At 40.6% G+C, this 25161-nt stretch overlaps 1 protein-coding gene across 1 annotated transcript; it reads left to right on the top strand.

Moving 5' to 3' along the window:
• LOC120307279 (killer cell lectin-like receptor subfamily B member 1B allele B) lies at positions 1-24646 on the top strand. Its single transcript, XM_039341850.1, has 6 exons — positions 1-112; positions 5028-5129; positions 14591-14725; positions 20632-20780; positions 21562-21674; positions 24212-24646. Exons 1-6 carry the CDS (start codon positions 34-36, stop codon positions 24333-24335), a joined length of 702 nt encoding a protein of 233 aa, XP_039197784.1. The 5' UTR covers positions 1-33; the 3' UTR covers positions 24336-24646.
• Positions 24647-25161: the final 515 nt, after the last annotated feature.

The raw sequence follows: 25161 nt of genomic DNA on the forward strand, positions 1-25161 counted from the left end.
CTCTTTCCGATTAAACTAGTAGCTGGAGTAACAATGAAGCAAGAAGATACCTTCTACTTCAACTACCGGCCAAAGAGAATGCAAAGGAGACTCAAACAATCTCAGATGCAAGGTAAGCTACAGCTTATTTATAGTCATTGGGGGGCTTCTACGTTTTGATGGTCTCAGTGCAGACATCTTGGGGGTCTCAGGAATAAGGGAAGGAATGTAATTGCCAATTTCTCTTTTGATGAGGTTTCTACCAGATAGGTTCTCTATTGATGCAATCCATTGTACGATCCCACCTTTCACACATCCAGCCTTTACGCTGCTCCACAAGGCATGACTTCTTATTTTCAGCATGATAACAGGATAACAGAGTGGGAAAAGACCTTGGAGATCTTCTAGTTCAAGCCTCTGGTCTATCAGAAGACCTATTGCCATTTCAGACAAATGGTTGTCCAATTTCTTCTTAAAAATCTCCAGTGGTGGAGCACCCACAACTGATTAAATGCTTGTCTCTAAGAATGCTCCATAACTAGTGATGAGCACTAAAGAAGGTCTGTTTTCCATTCTATTGTGTTTCATGGCATAAATCACTTTATTTTAAAATAACATATTATCTTCCATGCCTTGTCTCCAGGGCTTTCACATGAGGATATGTGTATATATATATATGTTTGTATGTATATGCAGGGCTTTTTTTCTCATAGAACACCCAGAACGGAGTTCCAGCACCTTTTTTAGATGGAACCTTGTAGGGTAGGCAAGGCAGGTTGTATGACATGTGTGAGTCCCAGCACTTTTTTTTTTTAGAAAAAAAGCACTGCGTATATGTATGTATGTGTGTGTGTGCATACATACACATATGGTTTTATTTTAATTTTGTGTTTGTGACAGAGAGATCAGTTATATGTTTACGATGTAAAGTTAACATGTAATGTTTCCAGTGTAATGTTTAGTATCAATACAGCAAAATTCCTAGAACAGAATAATCCAACCTTCCCCATCAAATCTTTTAGACTATCATCCCCCACCACCAAGATCTTTGTTGCCCAATATAGTTATAATCTGAAATATCTGAAGCCATCAAATTGTGGAAGACTGGGAAAAATAAGATTTCTTTGATACAGAAGGATCATCAAAAACAGCAGGCACGTATGAACAATGGTTATGAAGAAAGCAAACTTTTGTTACCCTTTTGTAGGAAAGAAAAGGCCAAATTAAATATAGAAAATAACATGGAAAGAGTTATACTTTTAATGTAGAGAAAGGATTTCATGGTTTAAACTAGACATTCTGTTGTTAGTTCATCCCTTATTTTATAATAAGGATGAGCTTAAATCTTCAAAATGGAAGAAAACAGCATCTTAGCTAGCTGAAAGGTAGTTCTCGACTTATCACCACAATGAAAACCAGAATTTCCATGGCTAAATAAGCCAGGTGTTAAGTGAGTCAGGCCTGATTTTACAACTTTTTTTGCCATTGTTGTTACATGATGCTGCAACCATCATAAATGCATGCCGGTTATCAATTGCCCAAACAGAAAATCATGGGCCTTGCTCAGTGGTGGGATTCAAATATGTGAACAACCGGTTCTTTGTGTGGATGCCGCTTCTGGAAGTCCGTTCTGGGTGTGGACAACAAAAAAAAATTAGCTACCAGTTCTACTGAACTGGTGCGAACCGGTTGAATCCCACCACTGGTCTGAGGGATGCTATGACAGTCATAAGTGTGAGAACCAATTGTAACTCACTTTCTCCAGCTTCAACTTTTTGAACTGTGACATCAAACAGTTGCTAAATGTATGATTTTAAGTCGAGGATGACCTGTACTTTAGTTGAGTTACCAAAAACACAACTGGAGAGGACTATCACGGGGGTCCTCCTTAAAATTTTATAATGTGGTCTTCAGAGTCCATAGTCATGCAGAGAGACCTCAGAGACAAAGAGGTCTCCTACTGCAGTCCTGCTGCTAATGGAAGCAGCTCTTCTCTCCTTTGAACCCTTTCTTCAGCACAGAGCCCAGATAGACTCAGAATAATTGCACGGAGCCCCCAGATCTGTTCTGAAGGGAACTTGGTTTTTCAGATCCTCAGCCAGCCAGAGAATCACTTTCTCTTTTCAGCCTTGAGGGTTTTTTTTTTCCTCTGATTTCACTCTCCAGCTTGGACCACTAACTTCCTCTCCAATTCCTCCTTCACAGAGTTCTCTGAAATTAAAAATGAGGGGAAGTCTATCTGAGCCTCTTCTGCTCTTCAGAAGAAGGGTGGTATAGACGGCTGGGTTAAGATCAACTGATGCCCTACAGCAGGGGTGTCAAACTTGCCATGTCACGTGGTGTGTTGTGACATATCGTGACTTTTTCCCCATTGCCGGGGTGCAGTTTCGGCATGATGCATCCGGCCCGTGGGCCGGCAGTTTGACATCCCTGCCCTACAGCTCAACAATGGTGCCCCTCAAATCTTCCATTCCTTAACTGACAAGACATTCAGATTCGAACATGCTGAAGGTGAAACAAGATTAAAAATTCAGTTTTCTTCCAGACCATCCCCCAGGTTGGACCCCACAACTGTATTAATTTAAAACTTTTTTTTAATGTATTAATTTAGAACATTTATTTGACCACCCAACTCAGTCATGGTGAACTGAGGCAGCTTACAGAATACATTTATTGAACACTATAAGCAAATTATTTACTTATAATTAGGGCATTAGTAAAACATGGAAATGTTCAACAAATTTCAATGCATTTTAATAACTTTATTATACTGTAAGGGAAAAATGGAACTACAAAAAATTATGGAAAATTAAAGTTGAGTGTGGCAGTGAAAAGGTTAAGGACATGATGGCTAGGAAAAGAAACATGTACCCAAAACATCTGCTTATTTTGCTTAATTATTGATACAAGGCAGGTGGATACAAATGTATGTATAAATATATTATTTGGGGGGAAATATTATTCATAACGAAGAGTGAAACATTTGCTACCAATTTCTTACACCTCCATTCTTTCCTTTCAAAATATTCTGTGGTGGATTTTTCATAAAGTCCTGATATGACTAACTCAAATATATGAAAGGAAGGAAGAAATTTGATGCTGAATTGGGTACATTATTTCCTTTTAAATCTAGATTCATTTTCCACCAACTGCATATTTTGTTTGTGACTGTGTTAAAGCCAGCCTAGCCAAGCCAGACGTTAAGGTCAACTAACTTAAAATTAGAATGTGTGGGTCATCAGCTGGAAATAGTTGCAGAATAGCAGATTATGAGGTAGAAATATGTAGGAACAGCATGCCTCTGAGCATATGGTCCTTCTAGGGCAGGGGTGTCAAACTTGCAACGTCATGTGACGTGTCGTGACATATCACGACTTTTTTCCATCGACGGCAATGGGGTGGGCGCGGTTTTGCCATGACCCATCCGGCCTGTGGGCCTGCAGTTTGACACCCCTGTTCTAGGAATTTGTAATGGGTCCCAGAACCAAACTCTCTGATTTTTTTCAACACTTTTCCTCCAGTGATATTTTTCAGCTGCAAGGACTTTGAGTAAGAGTTCACTTATGGGATGATTAATTATTTACTTTCTTAGTCTCCCTTTTCTCTTGAGAGATTAGCAACAATGAGGCCTAATGCTTTATTCTTGCTGTTAAAGTGAAAAGGGAAGAATAAACAAAAAGTAATCTACAATGGAAGAAGGCCAGGGAAAGGATTTTTTTTTAAAAAAAGATTTTTATCCCACCTCTTTCTATATAAATATCTGCAGACCCCTTACATCCTGAAATAAACTGTTTCAATTTCTCCCCTCAAGACGCCACTATAGAGCGTTGCATACCAAAACAACCAGACACAAAGATAGTTCCTGCCCCCATGCTGTCACTCTGCTAAACACCTAACTTCCACAGCACTGTCTTATGCCTAAAGATATTTACCCATGTGGTAAGCTGTATTGCTATTATCTTTGTCAGCTTCTCATCTTTCTCATCTTCTCATTCTTCTCACCTCTCAACTTTCCTATTAACTTCTCCTATTGATATTATACTTTATCTATTGTTTGTATCCTATGATTTATAATTGAATCTTATGATTTATGGCTTATCACTTTGTTGTTTGTTAGTACAGTGAGAGCTTATGTACCAGATACAAATTCCTTATGTGGCCAATAAAGAATAGTCTTCCTCTCCTTCTCCCCCTCCCTCCCTCCCTCCCTCCCTCCCTCCCTCTCTCTCTCTCTCTCCATCCACACACAGACACATACATACATACATACCTACACACAAAAATACATACTATCCACACACTTCTGGGAATACAAGTAGTCTCCAACTTATAATCATTCTTTTAGTAATCATTTAAAGTGTACAATGGCACAGAAAAAAAGGAATTTACAAGTCGCCCTCACACTTACAACTGTTACAAAATATCCATGGTCATGTGATCAAAATTTGGGCGCTTGATAGTTGGCATGTTAGTTATGATTGCTGCAACATCCTGGGATCATAAAATCACCATTTGCCACCTTCCCAGTCAGTTTCCACAAGCAACATCAATGGGAACCCAAATTCACTTAATGACTACACGATTCACTTAACAACTGCAGTGATTCACTTTAAGAACCATTGCAAAAGGAGTCATAAAAGACTCATTTAACTGCTCTGCTTAGCAAAAGCAACAGCAATAGAGTTTGGGACCCATTTTACGACCTTTCTTGCCACAGTTGTTCATTGAATCACTGCAGCTGTTAAGTTAGTAACATGGTTGTTAAGTGTATCCAGCTTCCCCACTGACTTTGCTTATCAGAATGTCGCAAAAGATCTTGGGATGCAGCAACGGTCATAAGTGTGAACCAGTTGCCAAGTATCCAAATTTTGATCACATGGTCATGGGGATGCTTCAAAGTCTGTAACTGTGAAAAACAGTCGTAAGTCCCTTTTTTCACTGCTGTTGTAGCTTTGAACGGTCACTAAATGAACTGTTGTAAGTCGAGGACTACCTGTACAGAGCTCTTATTTTTCTTGTTGTTTCTTTCCTTACCTCTGTGTTTGCAGATTTCCTGCTGGAACATCCTCGCTGTCATTGCTTCCTGGTAGGATCTGGATGTACTATAATCCTCATTCTTGTGGCAGCCCTCACAGGACTGGGGATTTGGGGTGAGTTGTCTGAAGCTTAATATTTTCCATGAATGCTTATACTGTAGATACATGAGAAATTTTTAACAAATTTATTTTAAAAATAAATGCATTATTCATAATTTAAAATGTGAAGACTGGCTATCCAATAAATAAAATCAAATATAACATAAAATTAAATACTAAATAGAGTCCATATTTCAAGTGTAGGAATTACCATGTCATACATCTTAAGAAGCAATGTTAAAAATGTGACACAGATAGGAATCTTTGCCTACCTTGCAAGAGTGGTTTTTTAAAGTTTCTTATCTGGCGGAAATGGCAAAGATTTCGGCTTTTTTAAAGGAGCAATCACAAGAGAAATTTTTTGCTGTATGGGAAAAATGGATAAATTTCATACAATATAAATTGGCTATAAAAAAATACCATTTAGCTTTTTCATAACTTGTATTTAAATTTGATATTTTATAGATTGTATTCTTTCTTTCTTTTCTTTTCCTTTATTTCTTTTTTTCTTTCTTTTTCTTTCTTTTCTAAGTATTTTTTTTAATGTATATGTTTTATTGTTATATATATTTTATTGTTAATTACCTTATAAGTTGATTAATTTTTTTTAGAATTTTTAAAATTTTAATTAAGCCTATATTCAGCTCTGGGAAGCTCAGGGGGGGGATGGAGGGGGGTGGTTTGGGAGGGTTTGGGGGAGGGTTGTTTTATTTTTTGTTGTTGTTTTTTTTTGTTTTTTGTAAAACTTTTAAAAAATTTTCAATAAAAAAAATATTATAAAAAAAATGTGACACAGATATTAATCATGAGCTGCTGAATCTGGCATGGGAAATTCCTTTAGTTCTAGTCAAACACTGGTAAGGTATATGTATGTCTAGCCCAGGGGTAGGCAACCTTGGCTCTTTTATGACTCGTGGACTTCAATTCCCAGAATTCCTGAGCCAGCATGGCTCAGCATGGAAACCTCTCCATTTCTCCTCAGCATGGCTGGCTCAGGAATTCTGGGAGTTGAAGTCCACGAGTCATAAAAGAGCCAAGGTGGCCTACCCCTGGTCTAACCCAATCTCTAAGCATGGGAATTCTGATCTGCAAATGGGCTCCTAATAAGTGCAGGAGAATTTTCCCAGGAGTGCATTTGAACTGAAGATCAGGAAACAATCATACTGATTGATTTGGCCAGGCCTGAAGAGATGAGAGATTATGATCTGCCTTTAGTGGAAAGGATTACGTAAATCCTCACCTAACAGTGAGGTGTTTGTTTTGGAGGGTATGGTCAAAATATAAGCCAAGACAGACACGCACACAGCCAATAATTACACAAATGAGGGATTGTATTCTAGACACCATAACAACTACAGAAATAGTATAATGAAGTTATAATTATATATTATTATAAAACAACGATATTAATTAATGTTATAATAATATACTAATATAATAGCTACACAAGTGAAAGTTGTATTTATAAAACCAGTCTGTTTTTCTACCGTATGTAAGAACTTAAATATTAACCTTAATTTTTCTCTTTCTCAAGTTTCTTTCCTTTTATTGCCTTGTAATTTATTACAGCTCTTTCCCTATCTCCACTGCTGGCTCAGGAATGCTCTGAGTTTCCTGCTGTTTGTCTTGCTACTAAAAAAAGGCCTTTAGTTCTGTGCAGAATCTGAATTTATTCACACAGCACAGTCCATCTTCCTGGTCTTTCCTCATTCTCAGAAGCCCCTCTAGGCTCCTCCTCCTTCTCCTGGCTTCCCTCCATTTCCAGGGAGGGAATCTCTGTTCTTGGCAGAGGCTGGGTTCTCCTCCATTGTGCTCCACATCCTCCCCAGAAGTTTGTTCTGCAGCATTTGAAATACAGGTGCTCCTCGATTTATGACCACAACGGACCCCAATATTTCTGTTGCTAAGTGACACAGTGGTCAAGTGAGTTTTGCCCCATTTTTACGACCTTTCTTGCCACAGTTGTTAAGTGAATCTAGCAGGGTTGTTAAGTGAACCTGGCTTCCCCAATGATTTGCTTGTCAGAAGGATGCGAAAGGTGATCGTGTGACCCCGGAACACTGCAACGGTCATAAATATGAGACAGTCGCCAAGAGTCTGAATTTTAATCACGTGACCATGGGGATGCTGCAACAGTCCTAAGTGTGAAAAATGGTCATTTGTCACTTTTTTCAGTGCCACTGTAATGTTGAATGGTCACTAAACAAACTGTTGTAAGTCAAGGACTACCTGTATAACCTTCCCATCTCTACTTTCCCTTTCTACAGGTAGTTGTTGATTTATGGCTGAGTGTTTAATGACCTTTTGAAGTTACGCCATGCCTCCCCAGAGGTACTTATGATCCGGTTCTGGAGTTCCGAGGGCCCTGCGCCCCTGTAGTCATGTGATCCCCCCCCCTTGGAAGGCTTGGCAATCGGCCAGAATTTACGGCCATTTTCAGTGTCCAGTAGTCACATAATGTGTTTGATGACTTTTTTTTTTAAAAAAACCCCAGCATTTATGATGGCAGTCTTCCCTTTATGACCATGGCATTTGCTTTATGACCATGGTGTTTGATTTAAGACTGTGGCTTTCACTTTACAACCATCGCAAAAAAGTTTGTAAAATCAGGTCAGTCGCAGAGGTGACCCACTTTATAACCAACACAACTTACAACCATAATAGGCTCCATTAAGGTTGTAAGTCGAGAACTACCCATATAAGCACGGTTGAATATTGTGGCACTAAAGGGCATAAAGATTGCTTGGCAGCAAAACTTATTAAAGTTTGACAAACAGCTTATTTTCTTCTCAGCAGATTCAATTATCCACAGTTAGAGTTTATATTGTTATTTTTATGATCTATGATTAAAACCCTCTTTGATTTCTTGCTTAACTTCTTACTGTCTCTTTCTTTTTATAAACAAAGCTCATATGTACCACTGTACAGGGGCATTCCTCTTTCCTGCCTACATGCAATTCTTTGTTTTTCTGCCAAGAGTTCTGCCTTCTGCTGCAGAGTTACTTCCTGATATTTGTTCATTTGGATTTCTTGGCTTTCTAAATATTTTATGGTTCAGCTGACAAGTTAATTTCCCTGGGAAGATATATTTGAGCAGGGCATAGTGCCAAATTTGTATTTCAGTTAGGAGCTTTTAGTTCTACCCATAAAATTCTCCCTAATAAGTCCCAAAAAACCCACTTGTCTCGGTGTGCTTATGCATTGTTGATTATACCTGTTAATAAATCACTTAAAATTACTTCCATTTTCCCAAAAGATGGTTTGAACATTCCTTTTAGAAAATAAAAGCTGACTCTGATTTTGATTAGGCATAAGTTTTACATTAAAGGAGTGAGTTTGTTTCCTATTCAGAACAAAAGTGTGGAAGGAAAAAAAATCTTTATTAGGGTTCAGTCCAAGCTGGGAATAAACAACATGGCTACTGCTTTAGAAAGAAGGTTGCAGTTTATTGAAGAGGAGAGCCAGACAGAAAGATGGCTCTGAAAGAAAAAGAGACAGAGCATATATAGGGAGTGTTTTTATACCCTCTAGGGCTCTTGAGATTGTTTCCTGTTCCTGTTTGAGATTTTGTATTTCCTGTGTCATGTCAAAGAGTGTGCCTCTTTGACATCTGTGGGTTAATCCTATTATGTCCTGTCTTAGACTTTGGGTGGGTTATGTAGATTTTAGGTGTCTTTGTCTTCCTAAACTTCTAGCTGGAGGGCTCCAGCCTTCCTGAATGGATTATTAAGCTGCATTTCTACAGAGCTGGTTTCTGCTTGGGATAGGGAGACTTGGAGCTATTAAGAAAAACTGGGCATGCTTTTCTGCCTCTTTAAGATCTTTTGAGGAAATATAATATTCTGCCCTTTTAATATTTCCTTCTCTGTGGGTAGGACTGACTTCCCACAGGAGGAAATTAAACTCTCCTAATAATCCCTTTCACCTTCCTCACCCTCTTATGTATTAAGCTGTGGGTTCCTTTACTTTTTTTAATGTATTTTTTTGTCACATTTGAACTTTTTCTCCTTTTTGATCCCCTTCTCCCAATTTTTCCTCTTCTATTGTATTTTAGCTTTCTTTGAAGCTTAATAAAGTTGAATAAAACAAATTACCTTTTTGCTACTAAAAGAAATCAAAACAAAGAGAAAGAAAGAAAAAGGGAAGGCAACCAATGTGGTTCAATTTTTCATCAGTTAATGATATAAATTTGGTACAGCTATTGAAGTATTTGACTGTATATTGCAGCGAGTCAGAGATTATTAGACGCTTTTTGAAACATTCCCACAGGGAAAGAAATTGGCTATATGATCAAAGATACTAAAGTTTCCTTTGGTTCTTAAGAACAGATGTGAACATTGTAAATGGGGGAATTTAATACTCACCCCCTGTAACCACACTGAATAGAAAGTTAAGGCCAAAAAAAAAAAAAGTGCAAGGAAGATGTTTTTAAAAGAAGATATATGCAGTAACCATAACTGTTTGAAAAGCTTCCAATAAGTAAGACCTGGCTGTTCAGCTGATGGACCAAGTTCTCGTTCATTCTCACTAACTGTGGCGCTGACTAGGTGCAGATTCAGCCTCTTTGCTTGCCATAGCTTCTTCAGAGGGGGAACTGATGACATCATCCCCCACCCACTCCCAACCCATCATAAATGCACTTGCCTTGGTTTCAAGCTCTGCTTCAAAATGGCTGTTTTGCAATCCGTAATCCTTCCTTTATGTTCTAGTGATACCCTTAACTTCAATTGGCTGCAGCATCTGGGCATTGCCCTGGGCACCCCTTTTGTCCTGGGCTGGTAGCTTCTCCACTGATTGGCAGCTGCCTCTCTCTTTCTACCCTTTCAATTATGGTTCATTAAAAAAAAAAGATAAAAGTGCAGAAAAGAGTAACTAAGATGATTAAGGGCCTGGACACTAAAACATATGAAGAAAGGCTGCAGGAATTGGATATGGCTAGTCTAGAGAAAAGAACACTAGCTGTGTTCCAATATTTGAGGGGCTGCCACAAAGAAGAGGGGTCAAATTATTCTCCAAAACACCAGAAGACAAAACAAGAAGCAATGGAGGGCAACTAATCAAGGATAGAAGAAACCTAGAATTTAGGAGAACTTTCCTAACAATGAGGACAATTAACCAGTGGAACAGCTTTTCTTCAGAAGTTGTAGGTGCTTCATCACTGGAGATTTTTAAGAAAAGATTGGATAGCCACTTGTTTGAGATGGTATAGACTAGAGCAGTGTTTCTCAACCTTGACAATTTTAAGGCATATGGACTTCAACTCCCAGAATTTCACAGCCAGCAATGCTGGCTGTGGAATTCTGGGAGTTGAAGTCCATATGCCTTAAAATTGTCAAGGTTGAGAAACACTGGACTAGAGTCTCTTGCTTGAGCAGGAGATTGGATTAGAAGACCTGCAAGGTCCCTTCCAGCTCTATTATGTAAAAACAAAGATCTAACAATGGATTATGAAGTCACTGAACTTTCCTTGCTGCAGTAGAAATTCCAGTGGAAACTAGCAAGGCAGCTTCCCTTCCTGGAATGGGGCATTTAGGCACTGACCCTTGGCTGCTCCAACTTCGCTGTCAGCCAACTGTAGCCATTAAACCACAGCAGGCTTTCCTCCTCCACTGGCTCTCTGCCAGTGATTGTCCACCATCAACGGCGTCCTGGCCACCCAGCCCCAGCTCTTCATCCTGGCCCATTCCCTGAGGGATGGTTTTCCCCAGGCGTCTCGCTGCATTGGACAAGTACCCGCCAGCCAATTGGGGTTTGGGGAGTGTGTGATTGGAAGCAGGTGGGGAAATTGCGGGGGCTATAAGGGGCAGCATATGATTGGGGGTGGGCAAGGCGGTCACAGGGGCTGGGTGGCTGAGCAAGGGGCACTCAAGCGAGCCACTCTGGCTTTAATCTGGATTCCTGGGCTAAGGCAGTGTTTCCCAAACTTGACAATTTTAAGGCATGTGGACTTCAAGTCCACATGCCTTAAAATTGTCAAGTTTGGGAAACACTGGGCTAAGGCAACCCCGCCTGGCCCCACCTCTCGTGCAAAAGCTGTTAAAGCAGCTTGCAAGCCTAATTGGCCTGCACACACAAAACCCACTCAGCCAGGGATGCCTTCACATGACCTGGAGCCAGCAGGACTGAGAACACGTGAAGCCGGCTTGGGCATTGCAAAGCGCCAACTCCGCATTTCTGACAAGCTCACGGGACTGTCAGGCTTCGCCTTGTCTCCTCTTTATGGTCTGGTGAAACCTGGTAGCTGGCACTGTTCACCAACTTCTGCAGTTGCACCGGGCTAGTCAAGATTATTAAACTTGCCTGCCAGACACACACACACACACACACACACACAAAGCATATTATCATTATTTTATTGCTGCGATTTTGCTGCTGCACAGGGAGGCTGGGTTAATCAGCAATTTAAGCTAAATGCAGAAAGGCCAGGTTTAGGGTTTTTTTTCCTTTCTTGAGCCAGAGAGGAAGCTGTTGGCTGTCAGGACTTTAATTAACCACTGGCAGAGGTCCAACAGAGAAGGAAAACCCGCTGTGGTTTGGCAGAGATCATTGGCTGGGAGCAAATTAGACACGGTCAAGGGTTGGCACCTAAAGCTGCAATCCAGTCAATCTGGAATGAAGTGACAAAGTTTAAAGGAATGTTGTTTTTCTACTATAAATGGTCCTTAACTTACAACCATTCATTTAAAGTTACAACAGCACTGAAAAAATGACTTAGGACCAACTTTCATACTTACATCCATTGCAGCATCCCCATAATCATGTGATCAAAATTTGGATGCTTGGCAACCAGCATGTATTTACAGGTAGTCCTCAACTTACAACAGTTCATTTAGAGACCGTTCGAAGTTACAGTGACACTGAAAAAAGTGACTTATGACCGTTTTTCACACTTATGACCATTGCGGCATCCCCACGGTCACAGGATCAAAATTCAGATGCTTGGCAACTGACTCACATTTATGACGGTTGCAAGATCCAAGTGTCATGTGATCACCCTTTGCAACCTTTTGACAAGCAAAGTCAGTGGGGAAGCCAGATTCACTTAACAACCGTGCTATTAACTTAACAAGAGTTGCAAGTAAGGTCGTAAAATGGGGCCAATTTTGGGGCTCAATTATGGTCGTAAGTCGAGGACTAGCTGTATGACAGTTGCACTATCCTGGGATCATAAGATTCCCCACTTGTAACCTTCCCAGCTGGTTTCTGATAAGCAAAGTCAGTGGGGGAAGCCTGATTTGCTTAACGATCACGTGATTCACTTAACAACTGCAGTGATTTGCTTAACAACTGTGGCAAAAAAAGGGCAAAACTCAACTTCACAACTTTCTCACTTAGCAACAGAAATTCTGGGCTCAGTTATGGTCGTACGTTGAGGACTACTGTTATGTAGCTGAATGATCGGCTCATTCTTGCTATAAGGTTTCTATGGAATGACACGGGGATGAAAGAGCAACCTGGTTTTGCTTCGATTATTGTGGCATCAGAGCAAAAAGAGTAGCATAAGGAGGAAAAAAAAAAGAAAGAAAAGTCTGTAATAATAATAATAATAATAATAATAATAATAATAAAGTTGGAATATACCTTGGAGGTCATCTAGTCCAACCCCCTGCTCAGGCAGGAAACCCTATACCATTTTGGACAAATGGCTGTCCAGTTTCTTCTTAAAAACTTCCAGTGTTGAAGGAGAGCACAGGGGAAAGGGAGGCAAAGACATCTGTGCAAAGATTTGGTAAAGCAAAGAAAGGAAAAATCTAAAAAGTATCTGAAAGAGTTAAATCAGGGCAACTAGAGCAAAGTTTGTTAATCAGACCTTTCATTACTCATCCAAATAACGTCATCCCTCAAAATAAAAATAAAAAAATGTTAGGCAGAGAGCCAGAGAATCATTGGAGTATACTAACTCTTGCAACACCAACTACAAGGATTTCTCCCTGCAATACATCAATGAAGACTCAGGCCAAAAGTATCTAAAAAGCTTAAATCAGGGCAACTAGAGCAAGGTTTGTTAATCTGAGACATTTTCTTACTCATCCAATTAACTTCATCTGTCAAAAAGTGCTAGGCTGCATTAACAGAGGGATAGAATCAAGATCACATGAAGTATTAATACCACTTTACAATGCCTTGGTAAGGCCACACTTGGACTACTGGATCCAGTTTTGGTCACCATGATGTAAAAAAGATGTTGAGACTCTAGAAAGAGTACAGAGAAGAGCAACAAAGATTAGGGGACTGGAGGCTAAAACGTATAAGGAATGGTTGCTGGAATTGGGTATATCTAGTTTAATGAAGAGAAGGACGAGGGGGGACATGATAGCAGTGTTCCAATATCTCAGGGGCTGCCACAAAGAAGAGGGAGTCAAGCTATTTTCAAAGGCTCCAGAAGGCAGGACAAGAAGCATCGGATGGAAACTAATCAAGGAGAGAAGCAACCTAGAACTAAGGAGAAACTTCCTGACAGTTAGAACAATTAACCAGTGGAACAACCTGCATCCAGAAGCGGTGAATGCTCCAACACTGGAAGTTTTTAAAAGAGACTGGACAGTCATTTGTCCGAAATGGTATAGGGTTTCCTGCCTGAGCAGGGGGTTGGACTAGATGACCTCCAAGGTCCCTTCCAACATTATTATTATTATTATTAAAATTTAAATTAAAAAATACTGAGGCAGAGATTACTTATTATTTTATCTCAGACTATTTTATTTTGACGGATGAAGTTTAGAATAGAATAGAATAGAATAGAATAGAATAGAATAGAATATACCATTTCAGACAAAAGGTTGTCCAATGTCTTCTTAAAAACTTCCAGTTTTGGAGCATTCACAACTTCTGGAGGCAAGTAGTTCCACTGGTTAATTGTTTAACTGTCAGGAAAAATTTACTTGGATGAGCAACAAAACATCTCAGATTAACAAACTTTGCTTCTAGTTGCCTTGATTTAACCAGTTTAGATACTTTTGGCCTGGATGATTGAGTCTTCATTAACCTATATGCAAATCAAGCAAAGGCACAGGGACTACTAATGAAAAAAGATCCACCCACACAGAGGCTAGCTAGCAATCTTTGCCTTTCTTGCACTGATAGGAAAGCCAAGAAATTGGGGAACATAGAACATACATGACTTAGCACAGTGTTTCCCAAACTTGACAATTTTAAGGCATGTGGACTTCAACTCCCAGAATTCCACAGCCAGCGTTTCTCCTAACTTGGTCTCTGTCAAGCCATTTCCATAGAGAGTGGAATGTTGAAATTCAGCTTCATGAGCAGCTGTGAGCAGCCAGAACAGGAAAAACACCTGCAGAAAAAATAAATGTTATAAGAAGTGTGGAGGTAAAAAAGACTTCCAGAGAACAGGAATATCGTAAAAGAAGCTTATTTGTATTTCTAGTGCCACAGTGGTGCTTCCTGTATGTGCGTTTCTTTATATATCTTTCCTTCCATTTGCTCATCAGCTAATTGGAAATCTTTTTTTAAAGCCTTGCAGCTCCAGAGAACCCCAGATGTTCAGGATAAAACCCCTGCAACTGAAACAGTCAGCAATGTGTCAGCAGGAGATAAGTGGAACAAGCTGCGGCGATTTCTGTGTAAGCCCCATTGTGACAATTCCACAGGTATGGTCCCAGATTTCAAGGCTTGTGCATAACAACACTAGCACCAACCAGCTGAAATTGCCACTAATTTTCAGGAGAACTGAACTCAGAGAGGCCTGCTGATCCGAAAAGTCCAGATGGAGGCTGTAACCACGTGACTAACTTCGTGTTGTGCAGGAATTGCAGCCTTTCCTGGACCAAGATTCCCTGCGCTCAGTCGTTCAGTCCTAGTCATCTCACGACTGGACTATTGCAATGCGTTCTACATGGGGCTATCCTTGAAGAGCGTTCGGAAGTTACAGCTGGTGCAAAGTGCGGCAGCACAGGCTCTTTTGTTGGGCCCAAGAATGGCCCCTGTAACACCACTGCTCCGCGAGCTGCATTGGTTACCAGTCTGCTTCCAGGTGCAATTCAAGGTGTTGGTGATCACCTTAGAAGCCCATCATGGCATGGGTCCAGGTTATTTGAGGGACTGTCTCACCCCACTGGAATTGGCCCATGCCACTCGTGCCAGCAGATGAGGTCTGCTATGGGTCCCGTCAGCCTGATTATTCCAGCTGGTAGGGTCCAGGAGGAGGCCTTCCCTGCTGTTGCTCCTGCCCTCTGGAACATCTCCCCCCCCCCGGATGTGAGGTTGGCCCCAAACCTCTTATATTTTCGTAAAGGCCTAAAGATCTGGCTCTGCCAGTCAGCCTGGGGTCCCAGTTGGGGGAACAGTGCAATGGAGGTGGCTGATTGAGTAATGAAAGATCCCAGCTACACCCCCCCACACACTCTGCTCCCGTCCCCGCCCTCCCCATGTGTCCTTGGTTTTAATGTTTGATTTTAACTTTTTATGTTTTAGCTTAGATGTAACTGTAAGCCGCCCAGTTACCATACAGTAGGATGGGCAACCAATGAATTTTTATAAAAGAACTAGCTGTACAAAGCCACGCGTTGCTGTGGCTCAGTGTGGTTAAATGGAAAAGAAAGAAAACGGAAAGTGCACGTTTGTAATATGTTTAATTTCACAATGCATGTGGGTATACAATATTTTTTGTTGTTCCATTGTGTGTGCAGATATAGAGATTATGTCCAACAGATGGTGCTGTTTTTCAAAAAAACATGTTTTTACCTGTCACAGGTGTGACATCTGTATAATATAGTTATATAAAAACATGCGCATATTCGAATGCAACGTTGTGTGAAAATTTCAAAGCAATTGGTGAAGAACTTTCGGAAATTTAAGATTTTGAACAAATGAACATTTACATTTTTATTTATATATACTAGATAATAGATAATAGATGAAGGAAGGAAGGAAGGAAGGAAGGAAGGAAGGAAGGAAGGAAGGAAGGAAGGAAGGAAGGAAGGAAGGAAGGAAGGAAGGATGCTGTTACACATATTTCCAGGTTCAGTTTACAATGACACACTCGTAATCCTTGTCGACAGACACACTAAAATCTCTTTCCATTGAACACTGAGACACAACGTATTCTTTGGAATACACTAAGATCCATTTAATTTAAAATAACAGCAAAACTTTACTGGTTACAATACAGATAGTCCTCGACTTACGGCCACAATTGAGCCCAACATTTCTGTTGCTAAGCGAGAGAGTTGTTAAGCGAGTTTTGCCACTTACGTGAATGAAATGGTAGAATAATAATGTCAATCGCCTCCAACTGATGTTGTATAAACACCCTTGTACTGAAACAAAACAATGTAATAATAATAAAGTTGGAAGGGACCTTGGAGGTCATCTAGTCCAACCCCCTGCTCAGGCAGGAAACCCTATACCATTTTGGACAAATGGCTGTCCAGTTTCTTCTTAAAAACTTCCAGTGTTGGAGCATTCACTGCTTCTGGAGGCAGGTTGTTCCACTAGTTAATTGTTCTCACTGTCAGGAAGTTTCTCCTTAGTTCTAGGTTGCTTCTCTCTTTGGTTAGTTTCCACCCGTTGCTTCTTGTCCTGCGTTTGGGCGCTTTGGAGAATAGCTTGACTCCCTCTTCTTTGTGGCAGCCCCTGAGATATTGGAACACAGCTATCATGTCCCCCCTCGTCCTTCTCTTCATTAAACTAGACATACCCAATTCCAGCAATTGTTCTTTATATGTATCAGGGATTTTTTTTTCCAAATAACTTTATCAAAGTTTTCTTTTTTTAAAAAAAAGATAGAAACTAGCAGGAATGAAAATATAAACAAGTATAGTAGCTTCCAATTTTTTTTTACAAAGGTTAAATGAAGGTAAAATAATCTCATACTATATGGTTACATCTTGACCTTTTGTACGTTATCCCTGCCAAGAACACCCCCCCCCCAATGAATCAGCACATGACGAGATGCTTTAAGATTTATAGAGTAACAATCCATTAATAACTCATCTTGGGGTTGGAGTAGATTCAGAGTTTTCATTGAGCACTCACGATCACCTTTGTGACCCTTTTTAACCCAGTCAAAATGCCTTGACTCAAATTCCTGTGTAAAACCAGTGTTCTCAAATAGGTTTCTTTGCTTTCACGTTTCTAAACTGAGCTATGAGGAATTTGCCTAGCTGCAATTCTTGCATACCAATGAAACATGACTGTAAACTGAGTCCTGTTATAAGTTATGGAATTGCACTGTTAGAAGGGAAAGGCCTCCGCCATGACATCTTCCAGGCAGACCACATGCTAATCTTGGCCGTGCCTCACCACAGGAAACCCTAGGCCACAAAGAACCACGTGAGCCTTCAGCCAAGTCTTTGGGTGAAACTGATAAAAAGCTAGCAAACAGTAACTCAACTCAACCTCGGGATATGGACATCTTTTACACACACACACAACACACATACAAAGATTTCCCAAACCTGGATTCATCACACAAGGTCAACACCAAAGAACACAAAGAGGATGAAATTGGCCAAAGGCCATTCGGGTAAACATTTGTTTCAGGATACCAGAGGTCCCACCTATTAATAAACAAAAAAACCCCATCTTCTCTTTGATTGCCACCTCCAGCTGCAACGCTCAGCCAGTTTATATGTAAATAAAGGGCGAAAGACTGTACAACAGAATAACAGAGTTGGACATCTTCTAGTCCTATTGTCCCCTACTCACTGCAGGAGACCCTATACCACTTCAGACAAATGGCTGTCCAATCTCTTCTTAAATGCCTCCAGTGGTGGAGCATCCACAACTTCTGGAGGCAAGTTATGGACCTTGAGCATTAATATATAGGATCCGAATCCTTTATGGCTGATGCTGGATATACTTACTCCATCTCCTACTTTGTGACTGAGTTTTTCTTCCTTCCTATCACTCCCTACTTCCTTGTTTGATTGTTTGTTTTGGGATATATGCTTGGGATTAGGTCCTAAACATCTTAAAAGAGTTGTTTCTCTCTCCCCTCAGTTTTCATTTTGTTTTCCAAATACGTTCTTCCCAGTTCTTGTGAGGTGCACCCATTCCTTGCCAGAAGCTCTTCATGTACATACTTCTGTCCATAAGCTCAGCTGCAGCCCTAATCACGCTTTTAATAATAATAATAATAAAGTTGGAAGGGACCTGCTCAACCAGGAAACCTTACACCATTTCGGACAAATGGCTGTCCAGTTTCTTCTTAAAAACTTCCAGTGTTGGAGCATTCACTGCTTCTGGAGGCAGGTTGTTCCACTGGTTAATTGTTCTAACTGTCAGGAAGTTCTAGGTTGCTTCTCTCCTTGATTAGTTTCCATCCGTTGCTTCTTGTCCTGCCTTTGGACGCTTTGGAGAATAGCTTGACTCCCTCTTCTTTGTGGCAGCCCCTGAGATATTGGAACATGGCTGTCATGTCCCCTCTCATCCTTCTCTTTGTTAAACTAGACATTCCCAATTCCAGCAGCCGTTCCTTATATGTTTTACCTTCCAGTCCCCTAATCATCTTTGTTGCTCTTCTCTGTACTCTTTCTAGAGCAGTGTTTCTCAACCTTGAAAATTTTAAGGCATGTGGACTTCAACTCCCAGAATTCCACAGCCAGCAATGCTGGCTGTGGAATTCTGGGTGTTGAAGTCCACATGCCTTAAAATTGTCAAGGTTGAGAAACACTGTTCTAGAGTCTCAGCATCTTTTTTACATCGTGGTGACCAAAACTGGATGCAGTGTTCCAAGTGTGGCCTTACCAAGGCATTGTAAAGTGATATTAATACTTCATGTGATCTTGATTCTATCCCTGTTAATGCAGTGTTGGCCTTTTTGGCAGCTGCACCACACTGCTGGCTCATATTTAAGTGATTGTCCACTATGACTCCGAGGTCCCTCTCACAGTTGCTACTATTGAGCAAGGTACCCCCTATACTATACCTGTGCATTTGGTTTTTCTTGCCTAAATGTAGAACCTTACTTTTTTCACCATTGAATTTCATTTTGTTAGATAGCGCCCAGATATTTTGACCATCCAGAAATTGCAGCTTCCAATAATTCCTAGAGGGGACTCTCTTTCTAGGAGGAACAAAGGTATAAAGCAAGGGTGGACCATTACAGATAGTTCTCGACTTACAGCAGTTTGTTTAGTGACTATTCTAAGTTACAACAGTACTGAACAAAGTGACTTATGACAATTTTTCACATTTACGATGTTGCAGCATCCCCATGATTATGTGATTTATATTCGGGTGTTCAACAAGTGGTTCATATTTATGACGGTTGCAGTGTCCCAGTGTCATGTGATCCCCTTTTACAACCTTCTGATAAGCAAAGTCAATGGGAGAGCCAGATTCACTTACTAATTTAACAACTACAGTTGTTAACAAACATGGCACGAAAAGTGGTAAAATGGGACAGCACTTAGTTAACAAATTTTTCACTTAGCAACATACATTTTGGGCTCAGTTGTGATCATAAGTCAAGGACTACCTGTTATTTTTTCCCAAGGGGCCATATGAGAAACTGGGACTGTTGTGGAGGGCCAAACCATAGAGCTGGGAAAATGCACAGGCACGCATGCATGCACATATGTAAATTGAAAAAAAGAAATGCTTCAAAATAAAAGCAACGCAGTTGCATTGTGTGCATAGCATTGCGACGTGCCTGCTTAGGAATCTGTGTTACTCACACACACGTAAAAATACAACTCCTGGGCATAATTATAAATAAAAATAAATAACATATGACCACCAGGAGGATCTAAATAAGAAAATACTTTACTAAAACCACCAAGCTTTCGTTGGGAACTCCCAACATCGTCAGGGCTAAAAGCCAGTTAACAAAGATGACTTAAATAGGTTTAGCTGACATTTGCACTCGGCTCTTAGACCGCGTCACCGGCCCTGGCCAGTCAATTTGTATTCCAGATGTTTCCTTGATGTTTGTATTGCGTTCCCTTCTATCGTTCTTCTGGATCTTCTTACCTGCTCCTTCATTGTCAATATTTGGATTTGTCAACCCCCTTATATCCTCCTCCCTTCTAATGATATTTACTCCCATTTCATCTTTCCTTCTACTGCGGGTCTCGGGGGTATTTGATTTTCCCTTAATGTTATCATCCATACCACTAGGGCTCCAGGTACTTTTCCCCACCCCCTTTAATTGTGGATAGATGTTTTCTCCCTGTTTTGTATTCCCCTATCTCTCTTCCTTGCCCATAAGGGTAGTGGTTATGTGAGCGCTACGCCCTTGGTCACTTGTGCTACCATCCCCCCTAACGTTCTCTGTGTTAACCATCTTCCGTTGTTCTGTTCATCAATGATCATTACTTCTGTCCAGGGCGGGCTTCTCATGCTCGCCCTGGGAGGGATCCAGCTACGAGTGGCGACACCCTTTGTATTTTTCATAAGTATGAAAAATGGTCACAGGTCACTTTGAATAGTCACTCAGTGGACTGTTGTAAGTCAAAGGCTACCTGTATTTGGTGTCAGTATGATGCAATGTTTACACCTGATTTCAATAAATAAATAAATATGGAGCCTTTTTTTTTGTTGTCTTTTTCAGGGAATTTGAAGCTGTGTCCCAAAGACTGGGAGCTTCATGAGAACAAGTGCTATTGGATCTCAAGGGGAAAGCAGACCTGGACTAAGAGTAGGGGTGACTGCAGAGCCCAAAATTCTGAACTTGCAGTTTTGAAAGAGCAGGCAGAACTGGTAAATACCAACATCCTCTCATCGGATAGAAATGTGTAGACTTGAAAAGATCTGGCTCCACCTTGTGTGATCATGATCACGGGAACAGTTTGGGAACAGTTCAGTTCTATAATTATCTAGTCACTATGGTTCTCCAGCTGACAGGTCGTCAGGTCTACTTCTTTAGCCTCCAAATCAAAGCCAGAAGATTCCTTAACAGTAACCTAAACATACGTTCCAGAGTGTTCATTTATAAATAGTGTTCATGCTGCTGCTTCTTGCTGAGGGATCCTAATGTAGTCCAGCAGCTAGAATATGTAGGCTATGTAGCTGTGACAAAGTCACGTTGCCCCGGGTGCACCACAAGGAAGCTAGTCTACATTGCATCCCGCAAACATCCTGCAAACTTTACATTGTATTGCACCATCGTATTGCATCCATGAGAAGGTTTCCTGGATCCCTGCAAGAACTACATCATCTTGAGGGCACTGCAGTCCAATGGCTAAACAATCTAGATATCCAGCCATAAACTTAGCCACATCTAATAACTGCTTATTTAATTTGTGATCAAAGGAAAAAGAGACCTGGCTGTCTTTCTCCCAGCTGATTTTTAATTTAAGTAAATTAAAATTTATTTATAACTTTATCATTTTAACTGTGCATTTTAAAAATAATTCACTGTATTGGTGTTTATATTTTCATACACATTTTATGTGCTATTTTTGTGAATTTTATGCACTAATGCTGCATTCTCTTATACTGTACTGAATAAACAAAAAACTTACAAATATATTCTTGACAGAACTTCATACAGGGTATCAGCAACGGGGCACAACTGTTGTGGATAGGACTCTTCGCAAATTCCAGCACCCATACGTGGTTGTGGGTGGACAATTCCCCATTTAATAATAAAGGGTGAGTATTCCCATGCATTTTATGATTATTTGAGCTGAGAAATATATCTGTTTCCTTCTTCCAGTGTTTTGGTCTTTCACTTCACAATTTATGCGTCTGTCCCATGATTCTATACTAAACATATACTTTTTGAACGTTGATCAGTATACAATTTTGTATGCCATCCCCAGGAGCTGGCTTTTAGTAATTAAAAACAAATACATAAAATAGTTGCAATTTAAGAAAAGCATAAAACAAGCAATAACAATAAAAAATTAATGGGTTAAAATATAATAACCTTAAACCCAGTAATTAGACCTCCAAAGGCCTAGCAGAAAAATAATATCCTTGGATGCCAACAGGGAGCGTACCACTCCTTGGAAAATGGAGAAGGGAAATAATTGCACTAGACCAGTGTTTTTCAAACTTGGCAACTTCAAGATGTATGTAGACTTTAATGGCTGAATTCACTTCTTTGTGTAGTGAAAAGAACAATAAAATCCAGAAGCCTAGCTGGACACAGGACACAGCCCCACATGTTATAAAAAGGGTCCAGGAGATGTAAGCTGAGGGTCCCAAGCAGGGCAAGACTCCTCACACCAGGATGGCTTCATCCCTCACTGAAAAGGTGGGAGGTGATAAAGTCTGCTTTGCTGGGGTGTGTGTAGATAGGTGTCCCATCTGGCTCATAGTTAAGTGGTGGTGTTAGGACACCTAATAATAATAGTAATACCTGCAATGAGCAAAAGTAGTAGCAATAGTAATAGGCACTTTGGGTGCAATCCTAAAACAACTGGAGCACCACTTGAACACCACTGGCATTGACAAATTCACCATCAGTCAATTGCAAAAGGCAACTTTACTTGGAACAGCTTACATCCTGGACGATACCTCCAGAACCATCAAACATCCACACCTGCCTATCCCGGATCTTTGGGAAGGTCTCAGTAAGTGGATAAAAATGCCAAATCCAGTCAGAACATCTGGCTGACTATGCAACAACCCATAATAATTCTTATTGATGCCTTAAAGATTTTTTTGAGTTTGCAGAATGTAAACTAAATCATAGCTGCACTGACTGGATTCACCCAATATTCTAGGCTAAAATATGATTGGCTGATGGCTGGCCTTAGTGTGTCATATGAACATATATTTTAATATAATGGTGTAATACAGGTAGTCCTTGGCTTACAACAGTTCATTTAGTGACAGTTCAAAGTTACAACATCACTGAAAAAATGATTTATGACCATTTATTCACACTTATGACCGTCGAAGCATCCCCATGGTCATGTGATCAAAATTCGGACGCTTGGCAACTGGTTCATATTTATGACGGTTGCAGCATCCCAGAGTCATGTGATCACCTTTTGAGACCTTCTGACAAGCAAAGTCAATGGGGAAGCCAGATTCACTTAACAACCGTGTTACTAACATAACAACTGCAGTGATTCATTTAACAACTGTGGCAAGAAAAGTCATAGAATGTGGCAAAATTCACTTCACAACTGTCTCACTTGGCAACAGAAATTTGAGGTTCAGTTGTGGTTGTAAGTCTACCTGTATACCCACATCTATAATATAACCATATAAAATACGAGGGCAATTCTGAAATAAGCCTCCCTTTGAGCATGTGCGAGAAGTAGGTGGGGATAATGATACCAGTCCTATGGCGTCAAGCGCAGTAGTTCAGTAGGCAGTGAGGAGTGGGAGGATCAGGTTGCATTGCAGTTGCCTCGTCCATTAGATCAATTGAAAATAAACCCTGCCATTGAAAATCCTGCCAAATGTGAAGCGTATGCAGTAATATGATTCCTGTGTGCGAAAAAACTTTCAGCAGCTGCAATTCATTGCAAACTGTGTAATGTTTACGGACCAAATGTGATGAGTGAAGGTGTCAGAAGTCAATGGTGTCACATGTTTAAAGATGGACGAACTGACGAGCAGAATGAGGCAAGAAGTGGCCGCCCATCTGTAGTCAGCGATGAACTCGTGCAGGAAAATGACAAAAAAGGTCCATGAAGTCTGTCGGTTCACGATATCTGCACTTTCTTTACACTTTCCCCAAATTTCTTGGACTGTTTTGTACGAGGTAGAGACAGAAAATTTGGGAGACTGCAAGTTCTGTGGTCGTCGGATACTAAACCTCCTTTCTGAGGCGCACAAAACACAGAGACAATAACAATGTGCTTCGCGATGCTGTTACAGGGTGGCTTCATTCCCAGGCGGGAGATTTTTTTGCAGAAGGAATTTCAAACCTTGTAAGTCGTAAGACATCATGACAAGTGCTTCAATTTGAACGGCAATTATGTTGAAAAGTAATGTAACATCGTAGTTTTCTAATGTGCATAATATGTTTTGTACCTGCGAGTATCTGTCACTGATAACCAAATGGAGGTTTATTTCCGAATTGTCCTTGTATATCCTATTGAAAGGACATTTGTAGCATACAAGTAGACATAAAACCTTAAAAGTTATATATATAGAAACAGTTAAAAAAGAATAAAATAATTCTTCGCCCCTTGACAAACTTCCCTGCTTTTTCCCTTATCCTACAGGCTGCCGATCATAGCCGAGGCTCAAGGAAGCAGCTGTGCAATGTTGAAGGGATCTAAAATCATCTCGGAATCTTGCAGTGCTGTGACCAAGTGGATCTGTCAGACAGAAGCTCTGGTGATCTAAATCATTGAAGAGAAAAACTAGAAAGGACTCTGGAATTGTAATTACACTGGTGAGGAATCTAGGTAGTCTTCGACTTACAACAATTCATTTAGTGACCATTCAGTTACAACTGAAAAAAGTGACTTATGACCATTTTTTACGCTTGTGACCACTGAAGCATCCACATGGTTATGTGATTTATATCCAGAAGCCTGTCAACTGATTCACATTTATGGCGGTTGCAGTGTCCAGGGGTCACGTGAACACATTTTGCGACCTTCTGATGAGCAAAGTCAGTGGGGAAGCCAGGTTCATATCACAACCATATTACTAATTTAAGAACTGCAGTGATTCACTTAACAACTGTGGCAAGAAATGTCATAAAATGGGGCAAAACTCACACGATTTCTCACTTAGCAACATAAATTTAGGGCCCAATTGTAGTCGTAAGTTGAGGACTGCCTGTATTTCATAATGTGCAGTTCATATTAATGAAGTACTATTTTGTGCTATGAAAAATTACAGGAAAGTTTGAAAAAATTCTGAAGTTAAAAATGCAAAATTGAATGTCATTTTGGAGAAGACCTGTTTGTTTGATTAGGGCAGTGATGGCAAACCTTTTAGAGACCAAGTGGCCAAAAACTGCCCCCCGCCCCCGCTCTGCCTCCTGCCCTGCCTGCTCTGCCCCCACTTCGCCTCCTGCCCTGCCTGCTCCACCTCCGCCTGCCCCCTGCCCCACCCACGTAAAGGGCCACACACCACCTCCATGGCCCACCGCAGCAGATCACCCAGGCAGCCCTGCAGTGCCATCGCAGCCACGCCCTCCATCCACACCCCACAGCATCAT

Source organism: Crotalus tigris, unplaced genomic scaffold (genome assembly GCF_016545835.1).
Source record: "Crotalus tigris isolate CLP2741 ecotype Arizona unplaced genomic scaffold, ASM1654583v1 scf7180000017773.841730, whole genome shotgun sequence".
NCBI classification, from domain to species: domain Eukaryota; kingdom Metazoa; phylum Chordata; class Lepidosauria; order Squamata; family Viperidae; genus Crotalus; species Crotalus tigris.